The sequence below is a fragment of the Siniperca chuatsi genome, linkage group LG10 (genome assembly GCF_020085105.1).
Source record: "Siniperca chuatsi isolate FFG_IHB_CAS linkage group LG10, ASM2008510v1, whole genome shotgun sequence".
Lineage (NCBI taxonomy): Eukaryota > Metazoa > Chordata > Actinopteri > Centrarchiformes > Sinipercidae > Siniperca > Siniperca chuatsi.
In genome coordinates, this window is record NC_058051.1 from 21,608,528 (window position 1) to 21,631,338 (window position 22,811).

Here is a 22,811-nt window from a genome sequence, read left to right on the forward strand (position 1 = left end):
CGGAATTATCAGTTTAACATCCTTTAAGACTGGTAGATCACTTCAGAATGGACAAACATCTGAAAAGGAAAGGCATCTTAAAACGAGCATCAAAACTTTGGTATATACATATCCACTAAAATCAGACAAGAAGTCCTCCCCGTGCTCCTCCAGCTTTATTGATAGTTTAAAATTACATTTCTATTTTCTAGGACTTCAGTTGCACTTTCCTTCCGACTTAAAAACTGAGTACAAGCAAATGGTATTTATACAGTAGTCTAAGTGATATTGTACAAAAATAACATTTTGATTTCTGTGAAAACATTTTTCATTCCCAAATAACTCCTAATTCTGCTGTTCTGACAACTGTTCTTGATGTTAAATTTTGCCAAGGTAAAAAAAAAAAATTCCAAAGCCATTTTAAAAAGGAAAAGTCTACCTTGGACTACCAAGTGATATTTAAATTGTAAACAGATTTCTATAAAAGAACGTGTTTCTTTTAATACCTCCAAATTTTTTTTATAGCTTAGCAATAATAACATGTAGTTTGTTATCGCCCACTTAACTGCTTGTAGGGCTGAAATGCATCATGTTATGAACTGTTTCCATGTCATACTCTCTTGGCCAACTCATATCCCACTAAAACAAACCAAAATAACCATACATGGAAGTTTGGTTTCCATTTACTCCCTTCTTCTATCTCATTTTACTGAGGCTCACTTCCACAAGCTCAGAGGTCCTATAGATTCCCATATGTTTAGTCCCATTTATTCATCTCTGATCACCAGTGGCTTGGAAAGGGGGGTTCTTTAACAAAGCATTATACATAACACCGCTACCAAACTAAAACATTTTTGTATTGAATGCAGAAAGATTTTTTTTCACCCCTTTCATAGTATTACATGTCGAGAGGCTCACTGGCCTGGGACTAGCCTCTGTTAGCCAACCTTTGGCCAGTGAAGAGGATTCAGAGAAAATAATACAACCAACCATCAATCTGAAAAAAGGAGGGGCAACAGAGGGCACTGATTATGCGGTGCCTTCAATGGTGCAGTCTTTTGCCAGGTGGCCTGCCTTTCCACAGTTGTAGCAATTAGTCTCGCTGGCTTTACTGCAACGCACAGCAACGTGACCAATGTCGCCACACCTAGAGGAGACAAAAGTTGTTAGCTTATTAAGCGAGAGACAATTAAAGTTAATTTTAACCCAAAATAAGGCAACTCATTTCCAAAACCGGACTACAAATCAACACTCACCTGTAACATTTCACCTTATCACAAAGCTTCTGGATGTGACCAAACCCACCGCAGGAGTAGCACTTCTGCTCATTGGCATGATCACAGTCACGGGCCATATGGCCAGCTTTGCCGCAGGTGTAGCAGAGCTGCTCCCTCTCCTTTTTGGGCTCCTTGCAGTCCCGGGAAATGTGGCCACTCCTGTGGCAGTTGTAGCACGCTGAACAGAAAAAAAAAAAACATACAAAAGAAACGGTTTGTCAAAAATACATTAGTTAATTGTCAAGAAAAGATTGGTCAAAAATAAATGTTACACTATACTGCTATGTGTACCATAGTAATCAAAATGTTGTAATTAATTCTGTAATTGTGTTGTAAGAAGATACCCACTTCACAGCAACTAACTAGAACTGAAATAGAAGAAATAGAACTGCAATGCACACCATCCTCAGTTTGGTCACAGTCCCTGGCCATGTGTCCTTGGTCTCCACAACGATAACAGAACAGCTCTGTAATGACACAGACAGATCAGTATGCAAAGATGAAAAGAAGACTACAAGGCTTTAATTTATGGCCTCAACTAAGTGTTTCTACTCAAATTAATGTTCCAAAACCCAAAGAACATGCAACCCAGGTTACTGTAATAATTATCCTATACTGGGGTGTGGCCTGAATAGTATATAGTACCCTTGCCTCGTCCCCGACCCCTGCCGCGTCCACGTGTACCACTGGCATTAGGGCAATTCTTGACCCAATGCCCGGAGCGGCCACATCCAAAGCACTCACTGTTGCTGCTCGAGTCCATTACCTAAACAAAAACAACACATATCAGTAAACCACATTCAGTTCAAAATAAAATCTTTATGTGCACTATTGAACTCACACATCTACACTGGGTGCATTTTAGCTTACCAGGCTTTCACACCAAGTACAGATTCTTTTCAACAAGGAGTGTGGATATTATCTTGGGATGCACCATCTTAATTTTCAACTAGGTTTCATGCTGAGTGAATTCAGCTTTGGTATTTTATTGCCGGCAAATTTGAGAACCCCCCATACATATGTACATTATAAATCATGCCTGTCACAAGCAATTATTGAGAGGCTATGGATGCCGATGCCAGAAAGCGGCCTCTTGTTGAACAACTAAGCTGCTTAGTATGATGTTAATACTTAAAAGCATTAACATAGCACATTACTCTTGTCACTGGTATTCTAAATCTATTTAGACTACTTACAAAACACACTTGCTGAATTAATGCGCTTTGGCTTTTTGCTCTGTGACACACATATTATGCTATTTGTCATTTGTGGTGTGAAAGCCCGTTGATCAATAAATCTTGATGCTTTTGAGATGTAGCCAGTGTACACAAGGTGTTGTGAATACTGTCATCAAGAATGACCTGATCATGAACTTAATAAAATAACCATGATTGTATTGATTTTGACAATTCTGCACAAACTCTGGGAGGTGGCAAAACATCAAGCATACCATTTTAGAAAATTATGTTTCAGATTACAATGACAAACACAATTCAGAGTCCGAGTCAAATAACAGCACACAACTCACATGCCAGTGCTGCAAGAGTCAGTCTATCATAATGACTACTAGGGTGATCTAATCTACGATCAAACAAAAGGGGTAATTTTCCAGCTGCGGAGTCTATCATAGTTGGCCATCAGACTACAACTAACTACTTAGCTAACTTACACGATTTGTGATCGCCATAGGCCAAACTTCTGATTGCTGACGGTGCTAAAGACATCAAGTCAGAAAGAACGTGAGTTAATGAGTAATCAAGCTCCTCGCAAGTAGTAACGGTACCCTAAAGTCGACGTAGCATAATAAAACGAGGCAGCTGGATTTAAGTTGCCTTTGTATAAGATTGCAAAGGCTAACTTGTTGCATCTAATTCTTGTAATGGTCATCCAAATGCCCGTCGGGCCTCAACTCCTAGTTTAACGTACATAAGTGTTTCACTAAATAATTATTGCAATAATGTTTCTCCAGTCGCCATATGAGAGCTCGTCTCCACCGGAGTATAGACATTTGAGTTTAGATTATCTTCGATAACTTAGTCCTCAATAGTGCTAAACGCCACTGACAACTGCAGAAATGACCATGAAAGCATGCCGTTGGATGTATGCTAACTTGGAAAGCTAGCTCCAGATGGAAGTCACGTCACATCGTGTTATGCTGATTTAACATCCGCTTAAATAGCAAGCCCAACGTCTAACAAAGATTACGATAACTCGACTCTTTCTCATCGACCCCAAGTAAGTATATTATACTGTTTTAGCGCTAGGAAAAAACAGAATCAAATGCCAAAGGTTGAAGATACGCTAACGTTGGCCTAGTCACGCTGATTTTTCTGCGTACTCGCGAGACACTAGTGCTGCTGGCTAGCACACGCTAGCACACCACCCCACGATCACGACCAAGAGCCACGGTTTAGTCGACGATCAATCTTCGTTCTCCAGTAAGAAAGTGTCGATCCGACCCTTATAGCGATAAAGGTTTATCTTAGATGTTTTCTGACGGTTATTAAAGAGAATATACCATAAAAACAAAATTTCCCGCGCAGAGCGCACACGCCAAAGTCGTTGTGAAAAGCTAACGTTAGCAGGCCTGAGAACCCGATGCTTCGTTAGTAAAACCAAACCAGTGCGTTTTTACTAAAGAAAAACGACCCAACGTCCAATTTTCCACTATTATAAGTTTTAACACGTCATAGAGTCAAATGTTACATATATATACAATATCTACTGATTAAATTAATTTTAGTGCTGTTTTATTGCTTACCTCGCTGGCTACCTCGCTGGTGTCAGTGTTTACGCCTCCTTCTTTGCGCTACATGCGGTGTGAGCAGGAGTTCCTGAATTGTCATTCACCGTATCCAGTAAAAACCTGCACAGTCATTGGCTAGACGCTCTGCAAGCAACCAATCAAACACGAGAATGTCTGGACACCGCCTCTATGAATCAGCCAATCATTGGCACAGAATGGTCCCTTTTCCCTAAATCGACTTGCCATATTTTACCCACTTCATTTTTAACATTAATAATGTCTTACATTTACAAACATTAGGGAATGTTAGAGCCTTAATATTAGAAATATACTTATAGGCTACTACAACTGGTACTACTTCTACTACGACTAAAAATAATCTTTTAAGGAACCCGTTTCATCTAACTTTCCTACATACAGCTATAGTTTTATTTAATTAAATCAATGGCAATGCCTAAGACATGTCTCAGAAGCAGCTTTGTTTATATAATCAGTGCAATAACCTTTATAGAGATGTCTGTATCTGCTTTTCAATAAATGCTACCACTGTTACTGGTTAAAATTAACCAGGCAGATGTAAATATTAATATAAATTTGAAGTAAAAAGTGAGTTTGCATTGTGTGAGAAATCAAGAGATCTAAATGCAATTAAGAGAAAATTTTATAATTTCCAAATTCCAATTCAAATTGGTCTATTTGGTAATATTTGATAGTGTCATCCAGCCTATTGCGCTGTATGGTAGTGAAGTATGGGATCCACTTAGTCATATAGCTATACCTGTTGGGACAAACATCCAACAGAATCTTTACATGCAAAATTCTGCAGATATATTTTACAGGTACACAGAAAGACACCAACAAATGCATGTAGAGAAGAATTAGGCAGATACCCACTGATAATTAACACGCTGATATGTTTTAATCACCTTAAATCCAGCCCCCTAGACACCCTCTATTCCAAAGCCCTCCAAACCCAAGAGCTGTCTCCAAACTGAGAGTCCCCTATGTCAGCTGGTGCTGAGACTAACTGCCCCCCCCCCCCAAACACACTCTGACCAAACACTAATCAGAGTAAACCAAATTATAATGCAATGTAAAGAAGCCTATTTGGAACATTGGAAAGAAGAAACTAAAAGCCAAAGTAGATCAGAAAGTTATCTGGCCCTAAAAAGAGATTATGAATTGGCAGAATATCTCTCTACTGTCAGAGATAGAAAGCAGAGACAGATCCTAACCAAGTACAGGCTTAGTGACCACAAGCTGGCAAACAAAAAAAGGAAGACCCAAAAAATCCTGGCAACCAAAAGAAAAAAGAATATGTGGTCACTGACAGGTGAGGTTGAGACAGAGCTGCACTTCCTCCTACAATGTACAACATTTAGTGAAATAAGGAAAGTTTACTTTAACAAGTTCAACTCTGTAATCTCAGATTTCAAAGAGCTAAATGACCTCTCAAAATTAAAAATACTCAGAGGAGAAGGAGACAGGGCAGATCTTGCTGCCCAATATATATCAACATGCCACAACCTGAGGGACAGTGAATGAACTACACACACACCCACAAACATTCATTAAAAAATGTTTCAGTGTTTATATAGTTTTAACTAATTTGTATTTGTATCTTTTTACTGCAAGTCTACAATTTTACAAAACAATCAAACAATGGCGTGCATGTGTTTCAGACTGATGATTTCACAAACATGTATAACCCTGATGCAGACCCTTCTTGTTTAACGAGTCCTGATTGCATCATATTTTGAATACAAGAGGACTGATAGAGACAACAGTCCATGGGAGCTGCGGGCATCTCTGCTAACTGGCCTGAGAGCTCAGTCAGATCAATAAGTGGGAAAGATGCATTCATCTCAGTCTTAAGGTGGCTTTGGTTGTAATGCTCTGAGATAGCAATTATTATTTCCTGTGGTCTTCATTCTGCAGCTCACAACCCTTAATGCAAAGCTGAGAAAATATCACAACCCGTGGTGCATCATTTTGACTTCATTAAGAGATGCATCACCATAATAACCCACACTAACTGAAATACAGTGGTACTGTTGCATGTGGGGTGGAGTACCTTAAAACTCCACAATGACAAAGCCCTGCCCTCATCTTCACAGAAACAGTATTTGGCATTTCTGTTATTTGTTAGATGGAATATCTGTTAGAAAATGTCATTTTCAGAAAAGTAGACCAAATTCTAAAGTGGATTGTTGAAAGATGGACTGATGAAAGTCAAATTGGCTGCAAAACAGGAATATAACATGGGTTTGTGATTTAGATTTCTAGCTAAAATTGTCTGCTGCCGCCTTATGGAAAAAGTGTATGCTGAACCCATCAAGACATACTGACCAGGATGTTGATTAAGCTGTTTTATTCTCAGATGGTGTCAACGGCAGCTTGCTGAAAGGACCTATGAGCCATCTGTGATTAGGGTACCTACCTCAGGGGAACCCAGACCGGGATGCTACAGAGATGGTGAACACATGGTGAGTGTAGAGGGTGCGTTTCACAATGGAACTGTTTCAGGGCCAGTTTGGAAAAGAATAAGCTGTGTCCTTGTATAATAAAAGCGTACGTTTAAGCCTCTTTTGATGTTTGAAAACATTTCAAATCCATATAAACTAAAGAATGGAGCATTTCTGTCAATTAAAAGAAACCGTTCACCCTTAAACCAGATATGTAACATGACTGTCAGGAATATCAGGAAGGCTCCAAGATGATTTCCAAGGCTACAGAGCTGTTGCGCTGACCCCAAGTCTCCAGATGATGGTGCGCTTGGAGTTAATAATGGATTACTCCTTTACTCCAACCGGTAGTGGGCCGATTTTCTTTTTTTCTTTTTCAAAAGATACCGTTGCAACGGATATTTTAATGAATTTGCAATAAAACTATATCAATGTTTTATACGCATTAGCCTTTAAAAAAATAGCATTTGCCAGTGTGAGCTCATCGGCGACGAGGGTTACAGAACAGGAATTTAAACATAGTCAGTATGTAAAATATGGGCATATATTACGAACCCAACATTTTAAAAACATACAGTTGATATTTTTATAAACAAAAACAACGGTATCATCAAAGTAGGAGGCCTTAAGTGTTTGGTATAGTTGCGCAGTGTGAGTGATGCTTGCAACTCTTGTTATGACTGCGAGGTCCTGTTTCAATCACTGGCGTCAGACGGACGCACGACACCAACTCAAACCTTTTCACCTTCTCCCGAACAACGTAAATATTGATTGAAACGCGAGGCGTTACCGAGCAATTTATGGGAGTTTTAATTTGAAAGTGCTTCACGGGACTTAAAGAGTATCCCTCGTCGTCTCACTTTGAGGGTCCGACGGATTTTTTTTTTCCGCATTTACAACGACTGGGAGATAAAACTTTTCCTAGATTATATTAGGCGGATCGTAAAAGAGACCCGCCTATGACCTTCACGTCTTACATTACTGCTACATTTACCGGATCCAAGATAATTTGATACAATTTCAGGGTCTTTGCCAACTTCTACTTTTTCCTTTTTCTTTGAATGCGTTGCAAATATGATGATGTCACCGACGCCACTTTTTCCTGAAGTTATGGCGGAGCACAACTTTTCTAACTTCTCTTGGTAAGCATACACAGGCTACTCTTAGCATTGATACTCTTTGAATTATGTTTGAAATGCTCAACTACAACATTTAAACTGCTTCTCCGCAAGGCACATGACAAAGACACGCATCGTTTGAACAAGTTAAATTTGAATGGAGGGTGAATAGAGCCGTGCAGTGAAGTTTAACGATATAGTTCGCCTCTGAGGGCCTACAGGCAAATTCCCAGTAATAAGTGGATCTACCGGGCCTGTAAAACACACGTAGCCACTAATAGCTGCCTAATTGTGCGAACCGTGCACGCATTTCAGTAGTAGGCTGATTTTACTAGTGTATTTAGTAAGAAGTTGGATTTAATTGGAAGTCTATAGAAGGCGTTCAAAAATCAGTTTAGCGGGCCTCTCTACCTAACTTTCCCAAAATACGCTAACCTGCTGACATTGATCTCACCTACATTTATGACTTTGAAGACTTGAGTCAAGTCACAGAAACTCTTCTGTGGATGCAACGCGTGTCGTGGGGTTTGTAAAGCTGACTGTGTTATGTAGACTGACGTGTTATGTAGAACAGATCTAAGCAGACGCGAGTAAAGTCTAATTATTCTGGATTTCACTTTCTCTCTGTTGATACCCTTTTCTGGATGGATCACAGTACTTGTTTTGAACACAATTCCTGCAGCATGGTGGGAAGGGTGGAAGACCCACAATCTTCCAAAGTTCCTGCTTTTCTGTGCTATTGGCTTACCGGTATGTCTGCTGTGACAGTTAACCACTAACTGCAGTAAATCATCTCTTCAGTGTTAACATGTCTTTGTATGAGATACACCAGAGAGATAATTAGGAGTTTTGCAGAGTAAAAGTATACACACTGAAAATGGAGACCAAGAATCAGTGACACTTCTGTGTGTGTTTATATATATATATTGCAGTTTGTATTGCAAAGAATCAGAGAATCAGAAGAGGGAGCATATTGTTTTGTGATGGGTAGGTCCAACTTGAGTTGTAACATCTTCAGGTTTTTTTCTTCAGGCCACTGCCTTAGTTGATAAATCACAAAGGTTTTTTTTTTTTTTAAAGAAGCACAGATGTTTTTATTTAGTTTACCAGTACTTTTCAAGTTATTATTTTCCCCCAATTCTTTATTTCATTAGGTCCTGTATGTGAATATTGTGATTCTTTACTGTGTGTTGAGTTTTAGTTGTCTGTTGCCTGACCATGCAAAAGAAAGAGTCTGTTGAAAGCATATACTGTAAATAACACTACTGACCTCTGTGGTGGCTAGAGATTCTCCTGGACTGAGTGGATTAGTTGGTCTACACTGCTCTGCTGCTCCCTCTCAAATTAAAAGGAAAGGACAATTGCTAGTTTTATGCCATAAAAATATCTTTAAACTACTGCTATAGTTTGATATAGTTTAGGGTTGAGCCCAGAGTTAAAAAGCACATAGGAGCACTAAACAGGTCAGATAGTACATGTTTTCTTTACGTTTCCTGCCACACTTGCTACTAACATACCGACATAACCCTGAAATGGCCCCAATCACGGCATCATCCAGGGTTGATTGCACTTGGTGAGATTATGTTTAGACATGACATCAAACAAGTTCTCAGTGCAGTAACCCAAATCTATCTTTATTTTGCTACTTTTTTCCTGGCTTGTGAAAACTTTTCATCATTGGAATCCGTTGTGAATGACATGCATTCAAGCCAACCACAGCTGCTTTTTCGGTGGAAAGAAAAAAATAAACACTTGTTAAAGCCACTTTTCAAAACTACAAGGCTGAGTGTCTGATACTCCAAAAATAGATTCTGGGTAGAGAATATCAATTTAAACAGTTGTATACCCTCAAAAAGACTGATGGACAAAAATGGACCTCATGACTTTTTTCATGGTGAAAAACATTTACATTCTATTTCATTTTGCTGACTAGTCTTTTACACTTTGACACTGAGTCTGCGCACTACCAATATCTTTACAAAGGAGAAAGAGAACTAATGCAATATTGATTAAGTAGTCAATTGTTGATGTGAGCTCTCAAGCATTTGGACTACTAATACTGTTTGTGTGTGTTTTGTTTTTCTTTTTTTTCAGACCATTGCAAGCACTTGGCTTTACTAATGGAGCACCTCCAGGGAGCATGGAAGACTCTGAGCAACGGCTTCGGAATGAAGGACTCTGCGTTCGAGGGCCCGTGCCTTTCCCCAACCATGGTCCAGGGCTTTCCCTGCCAGCGTCGCTCCTCAGATGACAGCAAGATGCCCGACTCCAAGACGAGCAGCACTATCCGTGTCTACCTCCCAAACCAGCAGCGCACTGTGGTGAGTTGATTTTTCCTGCAGGTTAAAGATGGCATAGTAATTTCCAGACTTCCAATAAGGCTGCAGAAATACTGCATTGGTACACAGTTACTAAAGGCATATGGATCTGCTTACATCCTGGCAGGCAAGAGAGGAATTCATACTTTTTTGTCCCTCAGGTAAACGTGCGACCAGGTATGACTCTGCACAGCTGCCTGATTAAAGCATTAAAGGTGCGAGGTCTGCAGCCTCAGTGCTGCGCTGTCTTCAGGCTGCACCCAGGACAGAGGAGGTGAGCTCAGTACAAATCACAATCTTACCTGCTGCTGTTATTTTGCTTGCTTTGATGTCCCTTCATGTAAAGCCCTTTGTCCATTTTTGTAACAGTAAAAAATTCCGGATGGATTGGAATACTGACTCCACCTCCCTTATTGGGGAAGAGCTACTGGTGGAGGTTTTAGATCACGTTCCCTTGACGACACATAATTTTGTGAGTACCTGAAGCATTTACGATATCCTCACACTCAAGAAAAAAGTGTCACTGCTGAAGAAATCCTTACGCTTTTTTTCTGTCATTTTCAGGTTCGGAAAACATATCTGAAACTAGCGTTCTGTGATATTTGCCAGAAGTTTCTTTTGAATGGTTTCCGTTGCCAAACATGCGGCTACAAATTCCATGAGCATTGTAGCACCAAAGTGCCCACGATGTGTGTGGACTGGAGCAATATCAGACAACTCCTGTAAGTGTCTTCAACTTGAAATGGGAGCATAATTTTAAAAAGGTAAAGATAAAATAGGGAAAGCAAGTTCTGCTGATACCAAGGGTCTCCTGATTAGGTCTAAGCTCGTGTTTATGGCTTTGCATACTGACTCTACAGAGTACAGGCTTATTAGTGTTATTTTGCATGCAGGCTGTAGGACTGTAATCATTAAAAGATCCATATCATTGACAGTGAAGAAATAAGCCCTTTTACCTGGCAGCCATTGTAGTCTTTAGCAGTCAGCTGTTATTTGATTAAGCACTCACACGTTCCCACGCACTTTATACTATGAGAGATTTATTTCCTATCTCTCTATCTTCAGCTTGTGTCCAACACCTGGTGAGAGCGGTGCCCCGTCACTGCCCCCGCTGACATCCCGGCGAATGAGAGAATCCTTAACACGGTTTCCAAGGTGTGGCAAAGTTTTTATGTTTGATCTATCCAGAACCCATCCTCCTAGTGTTTTTTAGTATTATAAGGTAGATACTCTACCTACAGTAGATAGTTATTATCCTCAAGATAAAATTCGTCCCACTCTCGGGTGCAATTGATACATGTACAAATAAGACTACATTATGAAAACGTTGCATATACGTGCATATACAAAATACATTCTATGTGAAAATGCTTTTGCTGAATTAAGCCCTCCTTTTCTGAGGAAAGAAGAGTGAATTTACTTCTTTATTTAAAGATGCCCTGTGGAGTTTTCTTGTAAACAAACAAAAGTTATGTTTACATTCGGTGTAACTCACCAAAATGCATTGTGTGTGTCCTTGAGCCCTAACAAACATGGTGAATGCGTTTCCTTCCTCATAAAACATTTGCAAAGCTGAGTATCTCAAATCCACCATTGTTTAAATCCATGATTACTGGCTAACAGTCTTCTTCTTGCCTGCCTGTGCTGGTGCATTGCTGCATATATATAGTGTTACTGCCACCTGTAGATCAGCGGAATAGTGTGAGACCATTGGCAGGAATGTGTATTGCGTCACCTGCGTGTGTGTGTGTGTGTGTGTATATCCTCACGTGCATGCATGAGATAAACAAAATGGAGACCACTCATAGAAAACCAGCTCCATAGCTAACAGAGGTCAAAAAATCCACAGGGAGCTTTTGATTTAGAGAGAACATAGTCTTTGACAGCAGCATTCGTGAATACCCAGGTTGTGTTGTTTTGAAGCTGATGTTTTTGTCCACGGTGATGCCTATGACGTACTCGATGGTGTCACCCACTATAGTGTCTCTCCAGAGATTGTTGTAGGCCTAAATTTATGGTTGGGTATTGTAGGGAGAGCTAATTTTTTTAATTTATTTTTTTGGTCTCTGTGGGTTACTGGATAATAGAATTGAGGTGTCGGATCAGTATATTGTAAATAAGGGTGGAGATACATTGGCAGGTTCAGTGATGTAGATAGGTTTTCAATGTAGTGAGTCCCAGGGACCCGCAGGTGGTCATTTGAGTCGGTCCCTAATAATAAAATTTGTTTTGTTTTTTTGACAAATTGTAGTGTTAAACTCGTGTTTAGAGATTGGTATCATTAGGATTTTATCTCTACTTTTATCGGTTCTTTTTCATTACTAAATAATTGCTTTAAAAAATATATTCTTTAAAAAAAATTCAGAAAAGGATTAGAATTTAATATTTTAAATATTACTAAATGTTTCAAGAGCAGCAACAGCAAAGTCACTATATAAACTCAATAATATTTCACTGAAAACAAATCTAAAATGTTAATAAAATAAATCATATGCCTGACATCAAAATACTGAGTGACGTTTAGAACGGATGAAGAATTCAGACATCAGTCAGTATCCCTCCTGTCCTCTGTCCTCCTCCCTCTGCTTCTGCTGTGATTCACCTGCAGGTAAGTTACACTGGTAGAGAGAGGAGGGGCTGGTTTGTCTCAGCCAGCAGTAAGTTTACAAGAATCTGCCAAATTTACACAATAATACACAACAAACTAAGCTAAACAGTTAGACTACATACAAACAGCTTTCGTTTTAGCTTGTTTGTAACAATTCGCTATTAGCCGAGCTAGCGTGCTGCTTGTGTAAACTTAGCTGCGGTGGATCAGACTGCGGGCAGAGCAGATTAAATATCGCTTTCTACATGTTGTGTATTGATAAAGTATTCGCTTTTTACTCACGATGGCCTTATTGGACTTACAGTAACAAGTGTAGTTGTTGTCAACTTGTGTAATCTCCACCGCCTCTCTGCTGTTCTAACTGCGCTCCGTGTTCTAACTGCGTGTGTGTATAGGAGCTCAGCACCTTACACCAAGTTTTCTGACAGCGAGGTTTCTTTAGTTTATGTCTATGATTTCAACACTTATTTGTTGTTCACAATGTAGCGTTGTCAGGAAAAAATAGTGCGTCCCCTGGACGCGTCAATAGTGAGTTTACTGCGTCCTTTCGGATTTTAATGTGTCAGAGACGCAGGATGCATACCTGGCAACATCACTGCCGGTTAAGGTAGCCATGACCATTGTCATGCCTAGCTACTACACAGTTGTAGTTATGCTTGAATTTATAAAGAACCTTAATCTGAATTGAATTAAATCCTGTTTTTAATGACGTTCTCAGCTTTATGGGGGCTTACCCCAGTCCAAGTGCTGATGTAACGAGAGGCGTGAAAAGAGCCTGTTGTTTCAGGAGCACTTAAAATGGCTAAAAAGCACTCTTAGCTGCCAAATATTAGCACTTACAAAGTATTTACTTGTTCCAGGCAGAGCAATCTGAAATACTCTTTTGAAACAAAGTTTTGTATTGCCAAAAGGGGGATTGTTCTCGAGGAGTACACTCCATGGTCATAAGTGTGATTTTAATATGGTCTCTGTGTATATACATCATGTAGCTGGAGTTCCACTGTCCCCATTTTAACCAGCAGCTCCAGTACAGTTATTATGTCAGTAACAGGAGTTGTACCAAGACCTTTGACTAAATTCAAAGCTGGAAGTTTTATTTATGGACATAAATGAGGCATCGTTCTTGTTCATGTTTTTGGATATTTTAAATGAGATTTTTTTGTGCTTGTGAAGGTAAACATCTCAACTAACATTTGGATTGTTTGCAGATTAACATATTTGGCTGGTGAGCTTTGTACTCTCCGTCTGAGCCAATACTGATCTTGGCAAACATCAAGGGCAAAAAATACCTCTACAGTGTCAAGTTAGCCAAAAATGGGATAAGGGGAAGGCCACAATAAAATAAAGCAATAACTGCTTCCTCACAGTGCTATTCAGTTGTACTTTGTGTGTGTTTTTAACCATATACTATGCTTCTCATTGATTTTGCATGTGTGGTAGCAGTTTGTTTATGGCACAACATAAACAGATGATGCTTGAATGGGGAAAGTGAGAGAAAAGGACAGAAATGAAACCAGAAACCCCCTGCACCAACCACCACCACACCCACTGCGGTCCAATTTTAAAGAAGTCAGAGAATTCAGTGTTTGCTTTTCTGTCAAATGTCAACGGTGTGTGTCATTTTAAAGCAGTGACACAAGATATACACAAACAGTAACTGCTTTGTCTTAATGTTTGATCCTTGTGCACCTTCACAGTTCAGTCCACCGATATTCCACCCCTCATGCCTTCAACTACACCACGCCCTACCCACCCACATCCGGCGGTCTCTCCCAGAGGCAGCGCTCCACTTCCACTCCCAACGTCCACATGGTTAGCACTACCCTGCCTGTAGACAGCAGCATGATTGAGGTAACTACACACCATATAGGCCCCTCTGGTACTCCTGTAGGTTCAAGCCACTCCTAAAATATCTCCTGCCTGTGAGTGATCTTGCCCTCCCACGTACATCTCAGGCATTCCAACTATCTTCGCCTTGCTTTTTTCTACCTCTTATCTACCTCTGCATTATGCAATCAAACTGGAAAGGGTTGAGCCTGTTTTGTGTAATTTCCCTGATGGCATCTTATTTTAGAGAGCGCGACACTTGACTTCCCCCTGTTCAGTTCTAGTTTCTGCTTTTTCTCTGAAAATGTTCTTGCATAATCAGCTCTCTAGTTTTTCATGCTTTGTAGAATATTTTCCCTAGATTATGTCCAGGTAGAAACCTGGTCATCACTCTTGTCATTGTTCCTTCCTCACTTTCCTTTACTTTGTCCCTTTCCCTCCTGTCCTCACTGTCCTGTTGTATTGTACCTTGCTGGGGAGTAGCTAGACTGCCTGAATACCTCCCCCAGCTCCTGGTGCCATAAATTCTGGCTGAAGAGGAAAGTAGGTATTGTGCACTTCTCCCAGTCTTTTGTTGAGGCCTCATCCGAGAGTCCAGAAAAGGTTAGAAAGCAGAGTGTCCGTGTGCGGTCTGAATGGCATGCATTGCAAACAGGCTATCTACATTCACATCTCAGTGTTGAGTGACAACACAGCATGTGGTTTACTGTCTGAGCATGCTGACAGAAGTTTGTCTGTGTTTTTTGTGTCTCTAGGATGCAATGCGAAATCATGACTCGGGTAAGTGCTCACTCTACATTTCATTAGCATCGTGTTGTGTACTTTTATGCTGCATCACACCTCCTCCCTTCACCACAGCTCTCCCCTTCTGTGCAATTTTAACATCTCTTTCTTCGTGAATTGACTCCCAAAATGAAAATTTCTCATCACAGCATTTGATGTTGAGGTCTACCCATAACATTCAATGGAGATCGGAAAAAGCTAAGCAGTAGAGGGTGGTAATACAAGACTAATCTGCATGTGATGGGCCATTAAACGAGAAAGAGAGGCTCTGCAGACCTTTGTCATCAATCTTTATATATTTTTTCCATTCCTCTGGCAACTTCTGTTGCATCATCATCAGATGTGATGTCCCCTGTTTATTTTACCATTGCCCATCATAGCTCTCTTTTTGAAAGGGTGAGCCTGAAACAAGGGGAAGAGTGAAGGGGGAGAATTGGGACAAAGTCAAAGGTTGTGTCCCAAATTGTTCAATATTCACCATATAGTCCACTGTATAGTGTGTTTGCCTTTTTGTAGTGTTGCCCAAATGTCTATAGAGAGTTTTTATATCACATTTAGTGGCATCCTAAAAAGTGAAGTTTCCCATCTGAAACACTATATAGTCCTCTACATAGAATTTACTGTATAGTGTAGTAAATGATTTTGGACATAGCCAAAGTCTTCCCTCCTGAATTGCTTCCTTCTGTTTCTCTCTGTATTCCTGAAGGGGGGAGTTCCCCCAGCCAGAGCCCTACAGGCTGGTCCCAGTCCAAAACCCCAGCACCTGCCCAGCGAGAGAGGGCCACGTCCTTCAATAATCAGGAGAAAAATAAAATTGTAAGTTCTTTGCCTTGTCTTGTATGCAGGGGTGGAAATAACGAATTACATTTACTCTTGTTACCGAAACAAAGTTGTTTTTCAGTCATTTTACTATTTTTCTTATCTCAAGTATTGTACTTGCATACGTTTCAGGTCACATCCGCTACAGAGTAAAATAATGAAAAGTCATGATAAATCATGTGAAAACGAAACAAAAGAAAGCACACCTCTATTTTTGCTTTTAATGTGTGTGTTTGTGGGCTGTAGCTGCGCTAAAGTTTATATATATAATCTCCTTGTTGTACCCACTGTGGTGTCCTTAGCTCTTTTTATGTCATTTTTGTGTAATTGTCTGAGTTTTGGCCTCCTTTTTGGTTAATTCCAGTACGGCTACACTGAGAAAGACAGTTGTATATTTATAGTTGATAAGCAGTTGTATGTACAGGCTGCAAATGTCTGTCTATAGAACAGGAATTTATTGTTGTTTTGGACATGTTAATACAACTTATTTTGTAGCCTAAGGTAAAGGAGTTCTTTAATTTAATAATTCTATCATAACAATGTATCAATAAAAATGTATCTCAGTAACAGTACATTTTAAATGACCTTTTAGTTTTATTTGAGTACATTTTTACTCAAGTAGAATACAACAGAATACTAGCTTATTATAACTGGTTATGTTTAGTTTGCATGTTTCACATCAGTTGCACCTCTTTGATTTCTGTTCATCCAGAGGCCTCGGGACAAGCGAGACTCTAGTTACTACTGGGAGATCGAGGCCAGTGAGGTGTATCTGAACTCCCGCATCGGTTCAGGCTCCTTTGGAACTGTCTACAAAGGGAAATGGCATGGTAGGAATGCATTTCAGATAGGGCAGGGCACTCTCAGGTATAACTATTAGCACTTTCACATGTTCATACCACAGCAGTTAACACTTTCAAATGAGTTACCTGATACATAAAAAGATCAGTACGCATGTAACATTACCTTTCATATGAGCTTACAGTGGATTTTATGGGTCAAGGGTAACTGAGCAGAGTATTTTTGTTGTAGGTGATGTAGCAGTGAAGATTTTAAAGGTGACTGACCCCACACCAGAGCAGTTCCAGGCATTCAGAAATGAAGTGGCAGTCCTGAGGTAATAAATGGCATGGATACAGTGTTTTTTTTTTTTTTTTTTTTTTTTTTGCTTTCAGCTGTTTTGACAGTTGCAAATTGTTAAATTCTTGGTGAATCATCTGCATTGCAAACTTTTATCTTATCTTTGTTTTGGTGATTTCCTCTTCTCCTCTGCCGCTGGTCACAGGAAAACACGACATGTCAACATCCTGTTGTTCATGGGCTACATGACGAAGGACAACCTGGCCATTGTGACCCAGTGGTGTGAGGGCAGCAGCCTCTACAAACATCTTCACGTCCTGGAGACAAACTTCAAGATAATCCAGCTCATAGACATTGCCAGGCAGACAGCTCAGGGCATGGAGTAAGTCCTAAAGAATGGAGCTTTTCTGATAAACCAAATTAAAAAGAACCGAGATGTCATCAAACTTTTCTTTTCTCATTTTTAGTTATCTGCATGCAAAGAACATCATTCATCGTGACATGAAGTCCAACAGTATCCTTTCTATCGGCTGTTTCAGTGTGTGTAAAGATAAAAACAGTTAATGCACTATACTGGTCAGGATTGTGTTTTCTCAGTGTGTTTTAGCTGTGATTCCTTGACAGCAGCGTAGACATCTTCTTGCATGAAGGGCTAACGGTGAAGATTGGGGACTTTGGTCTTGCCACAGTGAAGGCCAGATGGAGCGGCTCACATCAGGTGGAGCAGCCTTCTGGATCCATTCTCTGGATGGTCAGTAACACAGCTTTGATTTCACTAAAGCAATAACAGGGTTCCTACGCGTCCTGGAAAACCTGGAAAAACAGTTGACCAATTTTCCAGTCATGGAAAACACATAGAAAATGAGAGAAAAAGTAAAATGTCCTGTAAAATCTTGTGTTGTCCTGGAGAATTATTTCAACATCCTCCTATTTTCCTTTAGCTGAGAATGTACTGCTAGGCTATCTATCAGTGCTCCCCTAAAACGGATCCACAAGATGTGAACACACCCCCAAGTCACGTCACATGGTAGCACATGCAGGTTGGATGACATTACAAGTTAAGTGGCGAAACTCTGAATAATGTCAGTTACATTATCCTTTGCCTTAAAATAAATAAATATATATAATATATAAATATTAGTCACTGCTGGCTGGTAACTGGGGTAGTTTTTAATAGGTTTATAGATAAACGTTGCTTTCTTCCCATCTTGTTTTAAATGGTTGAATAATGTTAAATTGGTTAGCATGTTTGGTTCAGTTGCTAAAGTTGATGTGCTTGCTGGCTTTTTTTTTTTCTGGAAAGGTTTAAGGTTTGTGATTGAACTCTGGCTAGGAGCAATGGTTTCAAATGTGTGTTGGACATTGTTGAGAGAGTTGGAAATAATGAATGGGAAGCCGGGGACAAAACAATGAATGGTGGCCCAACTGTATGTGAGTCAAATACTGGCTAACAGTACTTTTTTACTTTGCTAGCATTATCTCTTCAAATGCAATGCTGCATTGTTAAAGTAAAATGGACCATGACATGAAATGTTTAACTTTTGTAACGGTGGCTTACAGTGGGTGTGATTAGCCTCTTTTAAAGACACCTAATATTACTAGGGGGGTGTAAAGTACGGTGTGATAGAAGAGTCAGTGGCAGCTAATAATTCTAGCAAACTCGACTAACTTTGAGTCACACATTTAGGTATGTAAAGTTCAGTCTAGATTTGTCAGTAGGCAAAATTGTAGGCTACTATTTGTGTTATTGATTTTCATGCTATTCAGTTATTGGTGTTCTGGCAACAATGGTTAATATAATTCATAACAAAACAGGGATTCAAGTTATAAATTAATAATCATAATGATAAAAATTTATTTACATAGCACTTTCCAAGCATAGAGCACAAGGGCTTTCCAAAGAAACTAAATAAAATCTGATACTATATATAGTATAAAATACTATAATACTATAAAAAATATATATATAATAACCATATTAAAACAGACCATTAAAACAAGGCAAAAAAATAAAATAAAAAACAACAGTAAGAAGAGATAGTAAAAGTAGTGATATTAAAACATCTAAAGGTTATGCCTGTATACTGAAATGTTTCTATAACACTTGTCTTCTATCCTTAGACTGCACGTCTTTTAAATCAGACTTCCACAGGGAGGAACACATTAGTGTATGGCACGATCCCTGTCTGTCATACCAGCTAGATCATCCCAGAAAAAGTCCTGGAAAAGTCCTGGAAAATGATGAGTGGGAACTCTGAATAACAACTATATTGAGACACTTTTTAAGTCATGAAACACAAACACACAAAATGAAGAAATTATAACAGAAAATGCCATGCCTTGTGTTTATTTTCTGTCTGTATGTCCACAGGCTCCTGAGGTTATCCGGATGCAGGATAACAATCCCTACAGCTTCCAGTCTGATGTCTATTCCTATGGAATTGTTCTCTTTGAGCTCATGACGGGAGAGCTCCCATACTCCCAGACAGCAAACCGAGATCAGGTAAAGTCTCATCATTTACACATGTCATACCGTATGTCAGTTGATAATAGTTTAGTGGTGCATATAGGTGACATTCAGATGCTATGATGAGACTCACCCATTTTGTCCTCCATACACTGTAATTGTTTACCAAAATCTTAAGGGTTGCAAGCTTCTGCTACCTCGTTAGATTTGCTCATGTAAAACAGAACTGTAACACCACACTCAGACACGTGTCAAAGCTCTAGTCCTCGTCTGGGTCGCAGTGTCAGGCTGCGAGCCCAGGCCAGAAGGTGGTGGAAAGACACTGGGTCGCTGTCTGAAGGGGGTTGTGGAGCTGGCCTAAGGCCCACCATGGAACAGAGGCGGGCACCCTGGAGCCACTGGCCTAATTTTAGACTCCGTAACACAACCCTGTTCGTGTGTGAGAAAAGGGGTGCATGGGTGTGCATATTGTGTGTCTGTGGCTTTTCGTCCTCCCATAGGCCATGAGACCGGGTCTGGATCGTGTCTGGCTCTGTGTTCAGTTCAGTTCAGTTTACTGTGTTTGTACTGTGTTTACTTTGTACAAAAGTTGCTCTACAAAGTGTGCATAAGTACTGTTGTGCCCCAATTCTCCTTGATACTGTAGAATGACTTTGTACTCAGCTGACCTGGCAAGCACATAGAGTACTCCTATCATCCTTTATCTCTGCAGCGTCATGCACTCATGCCTTCACAGTAGCTCCAGTGTTTTAGATGCCCGTCACCTACGACTCACTGGCCATATTTATAAAATATCTGTGGAGGATAGTGGACTGCTGATTTAGGATTGATCAGGTGTCTCTTACTGTCACACTGACTTTGATCACATTTGAAAACATTTTAGGATTTAAATATTGATCCATGTTCCACACACTCCCTCAGTCTCATCTGCTGTCTGTGGCTCTCTCCTCTCAGATTATCTTCATGGTGGGAAGAGGCTATTTGTCCCCAGACCTCAGTAAGCTCTACAAGAACTGCCCCAAAGCCATGAAAAGGTTGGTGGCCGACTGCATCAAGAAGTCCAAGGACGAGAGGCCGCTCTTCCCGCAGGTGAACTACTCTCTTGGTAATTGTAGACTTCAAACTGAATGAAGTGTTTTGTTTGACTAACTTGTTTCTCTTTTATGTGTTTTTTTTTTGTTAAGATCTTGTCATCCATTGAGCTTCTCCAGCATGCCCTGCCCAAGATAAACCGCAGTGCCTCAGAACCGTCCCTGCACAGAGCCTCTCACACTGAGGATATCAATGCTTGTACTCTGACCTCCACCAGACTGCCTGTTTTCTAGAGGCTCAGACAGCACTGCCCCTCCTCCCCGCCTTACACTTTCCCTCCTCCTCCTCTTTGAAATATCCAAAATAGTCCAAATGCTCAATACGCCCAATTTCTCTACATACAGATGCCAATATAGACCTGAAAATGTACATGCAATCATACATAAGCCCATGCTAATCAATAAAATACATTAGGAAAAGAGGAGAGAGGGAAGTGCAGAGAGAAGTGTACTTGAGATTTACTATGGAAGGGAGTGAGTGATGATGGATTGTAGTGAGATGTACAGATGAAGAGGCTTGGCATAAGATACATTGAGGTGTTGCCTTGCTTATCGTTGCACGTATTAAGAAGTATGCAGAGGCTCCATGGTGGCAATGCAGTTGATAAAATTTGTAAATAAATGCACGCACACCTACCTAAGACAACCATAAATGGACACTGAAGGAAACTCAAGAGAAAGACAGATGTGTCTCTTGATTTGGGTTCTGTGATGTGAAGCACAACCTTCTATCTGGCCGGCCTGGTTTCTGATGAAGAGGACCTTTTTAAAGCTTACATGCCTTAAGAGGAAACAAAGCCTGGACTAAGATCCCACACAATTCACCTCCTCTTGTTATGACAAACAAAGCCGTTGGATGTAGTCCATTTAGTTGCACAGTAGTAGTTGATTTTTGCCTTGTCTTAAATGATAATGGAGTAGATATGGGAATTTTTGTTTGTTTTTGTTGTCTTTGACTTCTTTTAATAGTATTTTGTTTTTTGGGTCATTTTGGAGGAATTATAGCCTGTCAGACAGCGAGCATGAGTGATGATGGAAAAATTGAATTTGCACATTTTAGCAAAAGCAATGGTTATGTTTCAACAGTGTACACATTGGCTTCATAGCTCTGAGTAAACTGATCTGTAGATACACACACATTCTTATCAGTCCTTACCATTGGTAGGTTATCATGAGCTGGAAATTTGGCTGTTGTCTTAAATATTTAAAATGATTTGGAAACTAATTTGTATTTGTTTATCATGTCTCTTTCAGGAGGTTAAACGTTTTCTTGTGAACTTGGTGAGAAAGTTGTCTATTCAATATTTTAATAAAATTAAGTTAAATTTCTTTGCCAATGACGACGCGTTTGTCATCTTTTTGACTTCTTAGTATGGAAAAACTGAACAGTCAATATACTGTATGTTTTATCTATAATGCAATGGAAGCAGGTGAGATGGGCAGTTGACATCAGATTATACTGCTGCTCTTCTTGTTCACTAACACAGTAAAATCCCACACATGTGCAAGACTTTGTGGCATGGTGTAATGTTTGCTGTAGCAGTGGCAATGTGGTGTAACCTCACAGGGGATCCAGTCCAGACACGCCACCAGGGGATTCCACCATTGGCTGATGCCACTGTGCACTGTATAGCCACTGGCAGGCTCAGTGGAAGAACAATCATTCTGCAAGGGAGGGACGTGGTGGAAAGAGAGGACAGTTATAATTTGTTTTAGTGTAAACATCCAGCGTGTAGTTCCTGCTGGGCAGGACCGCTTGACTTGGTTCAATCCCAAGTGAAAATTTATAGTAAATATGGGAATATTTGCTGTGATTTTAAATATGGGAAAAAATGTGTATTTTTTATGTTTTTTGGCCCTTTGAATTGAGCCCAGGGAAAGAAACATGATGGAAGCTTTTGGAGTTCTTCATCTTATTTGAATCTCATGTCTCAAAGAGCCCCATCATAGTGTAAAATAGGCCTGATGTCAACAGCAGTGGAGCAACACAATAAGAGCAAAGCCATCGGCTGCCCGCTAGTCATCTATTTTTACAACAGTTTTGCTATATGTGTTTATCTGTTCTATTTCTGCATTTTGACCAGCTGGGCAAAATGAAACCAACAGAGCCCAAATGTCCCACATCCCTGGCCTACAATAGCTCCATCTAGTGGGTGTTCCTCCATAATGTATGTCAGCCTTCTTCACATAAGACCTGCACAATGATCAGTGGTGAAAGAAGAATTCCTAACCT

At 40.0% G+C, this 22,811-nt stretch overlaps 2 protein-coding genes across 6 annotated transcripts; one reads left to right on the forward strand and one right to left on the reverse strand.

Moving 5' to 3' along the window:
- Positions 1-136: 136 nt before the first annotated feature.
- cnbpa (CCHC-type zinc finger, nucleic acid binding protein a) lies at positions 137-4,162 on the reverse strand. 2 transcript variants are annotated; one of them, XM_044212464.1, is made up of 5 exons: positions 4,018-4,162; positions 1,908-2,022; positions 1,658-1,723; positions 1,236-1,434; positions 137-1,126 (listed from the first exon to the last, which is right to left on the reverse strand). In XM_044212464.1, exons 2-5 carry the CDS (start codon positions 2,017-2,019, stop codon positions 1,009-1,011), a joined length of 495 nt encoding a protein of 164 aa, XP_044068399.1. In that variant the 5' UTR covers positions 2,020-2,022; positions 4,018-4,162; the 3' UTR covers positions 137-1,008. The 2 variants fall into 2 exon arrangements, with proteins under 2 accessions (XP_044068399.1, XP_044068398.1); XM_044212463.1 differs by having other exon boundaries at positions 1,902-2,022.
- On the forward strand, positions 2,151-21,918 carry raf1a (Raf-1 proto-oncogene, serine/threonine kinase a). Of its 4 annotated transcripts, none has more exons than XM_044212458.1 (19): positions 2,151-3,491; positions 6,383-6,488; positions 9,680-9,906; positions 10,065-10,177; positions 10,273-10,375; positions 10,468-10,625; positions 10,969-11,058; positions 14,209-14,362; positions 14,822-14,941; positions 15,094-15,118; positions 15,828-15,937; positions 16,653-16,770; positions 16,973-17,057; positions 17,226-17,402; positions 17,488-17,534; positions 17,653-17,771; positions 19,392-19,523; positions 20,442-20,576; positions 20,672-21,918. In XM_044212458.1, the coding sequence occupies exons 3-19, from the start codon at positions 9,706-9,708 to the stop codon at positions 20,810-20,812; spliced, it is 2,028 nt and encodes a 675-aa protein (XP_044068393.1). In that variant the 5' UTR covers positions 2,151-3,491; positions 6,383-6,488; positions 9,680-9,705; the 3' UTR covers positions 20,813-21,918. The 4 variants fall into 4 exon arrangements, with proteins under 4 accessions (XP_044068393.1, XP_044068394.1, XP_044068392.1 ...); XM_044212459.1 differs by lacking the exon at positions 2,151-3,491 and adding an exon at positions 6,130-6,267; XM_044212457.1 differs by lacking the exons at positions 2,151-3,491; positions 6,383-6,488 and adding an exon at positions 7,114-7,609.
- Positions 21,919-22,811: the final 893 nt, after the last annotated feature.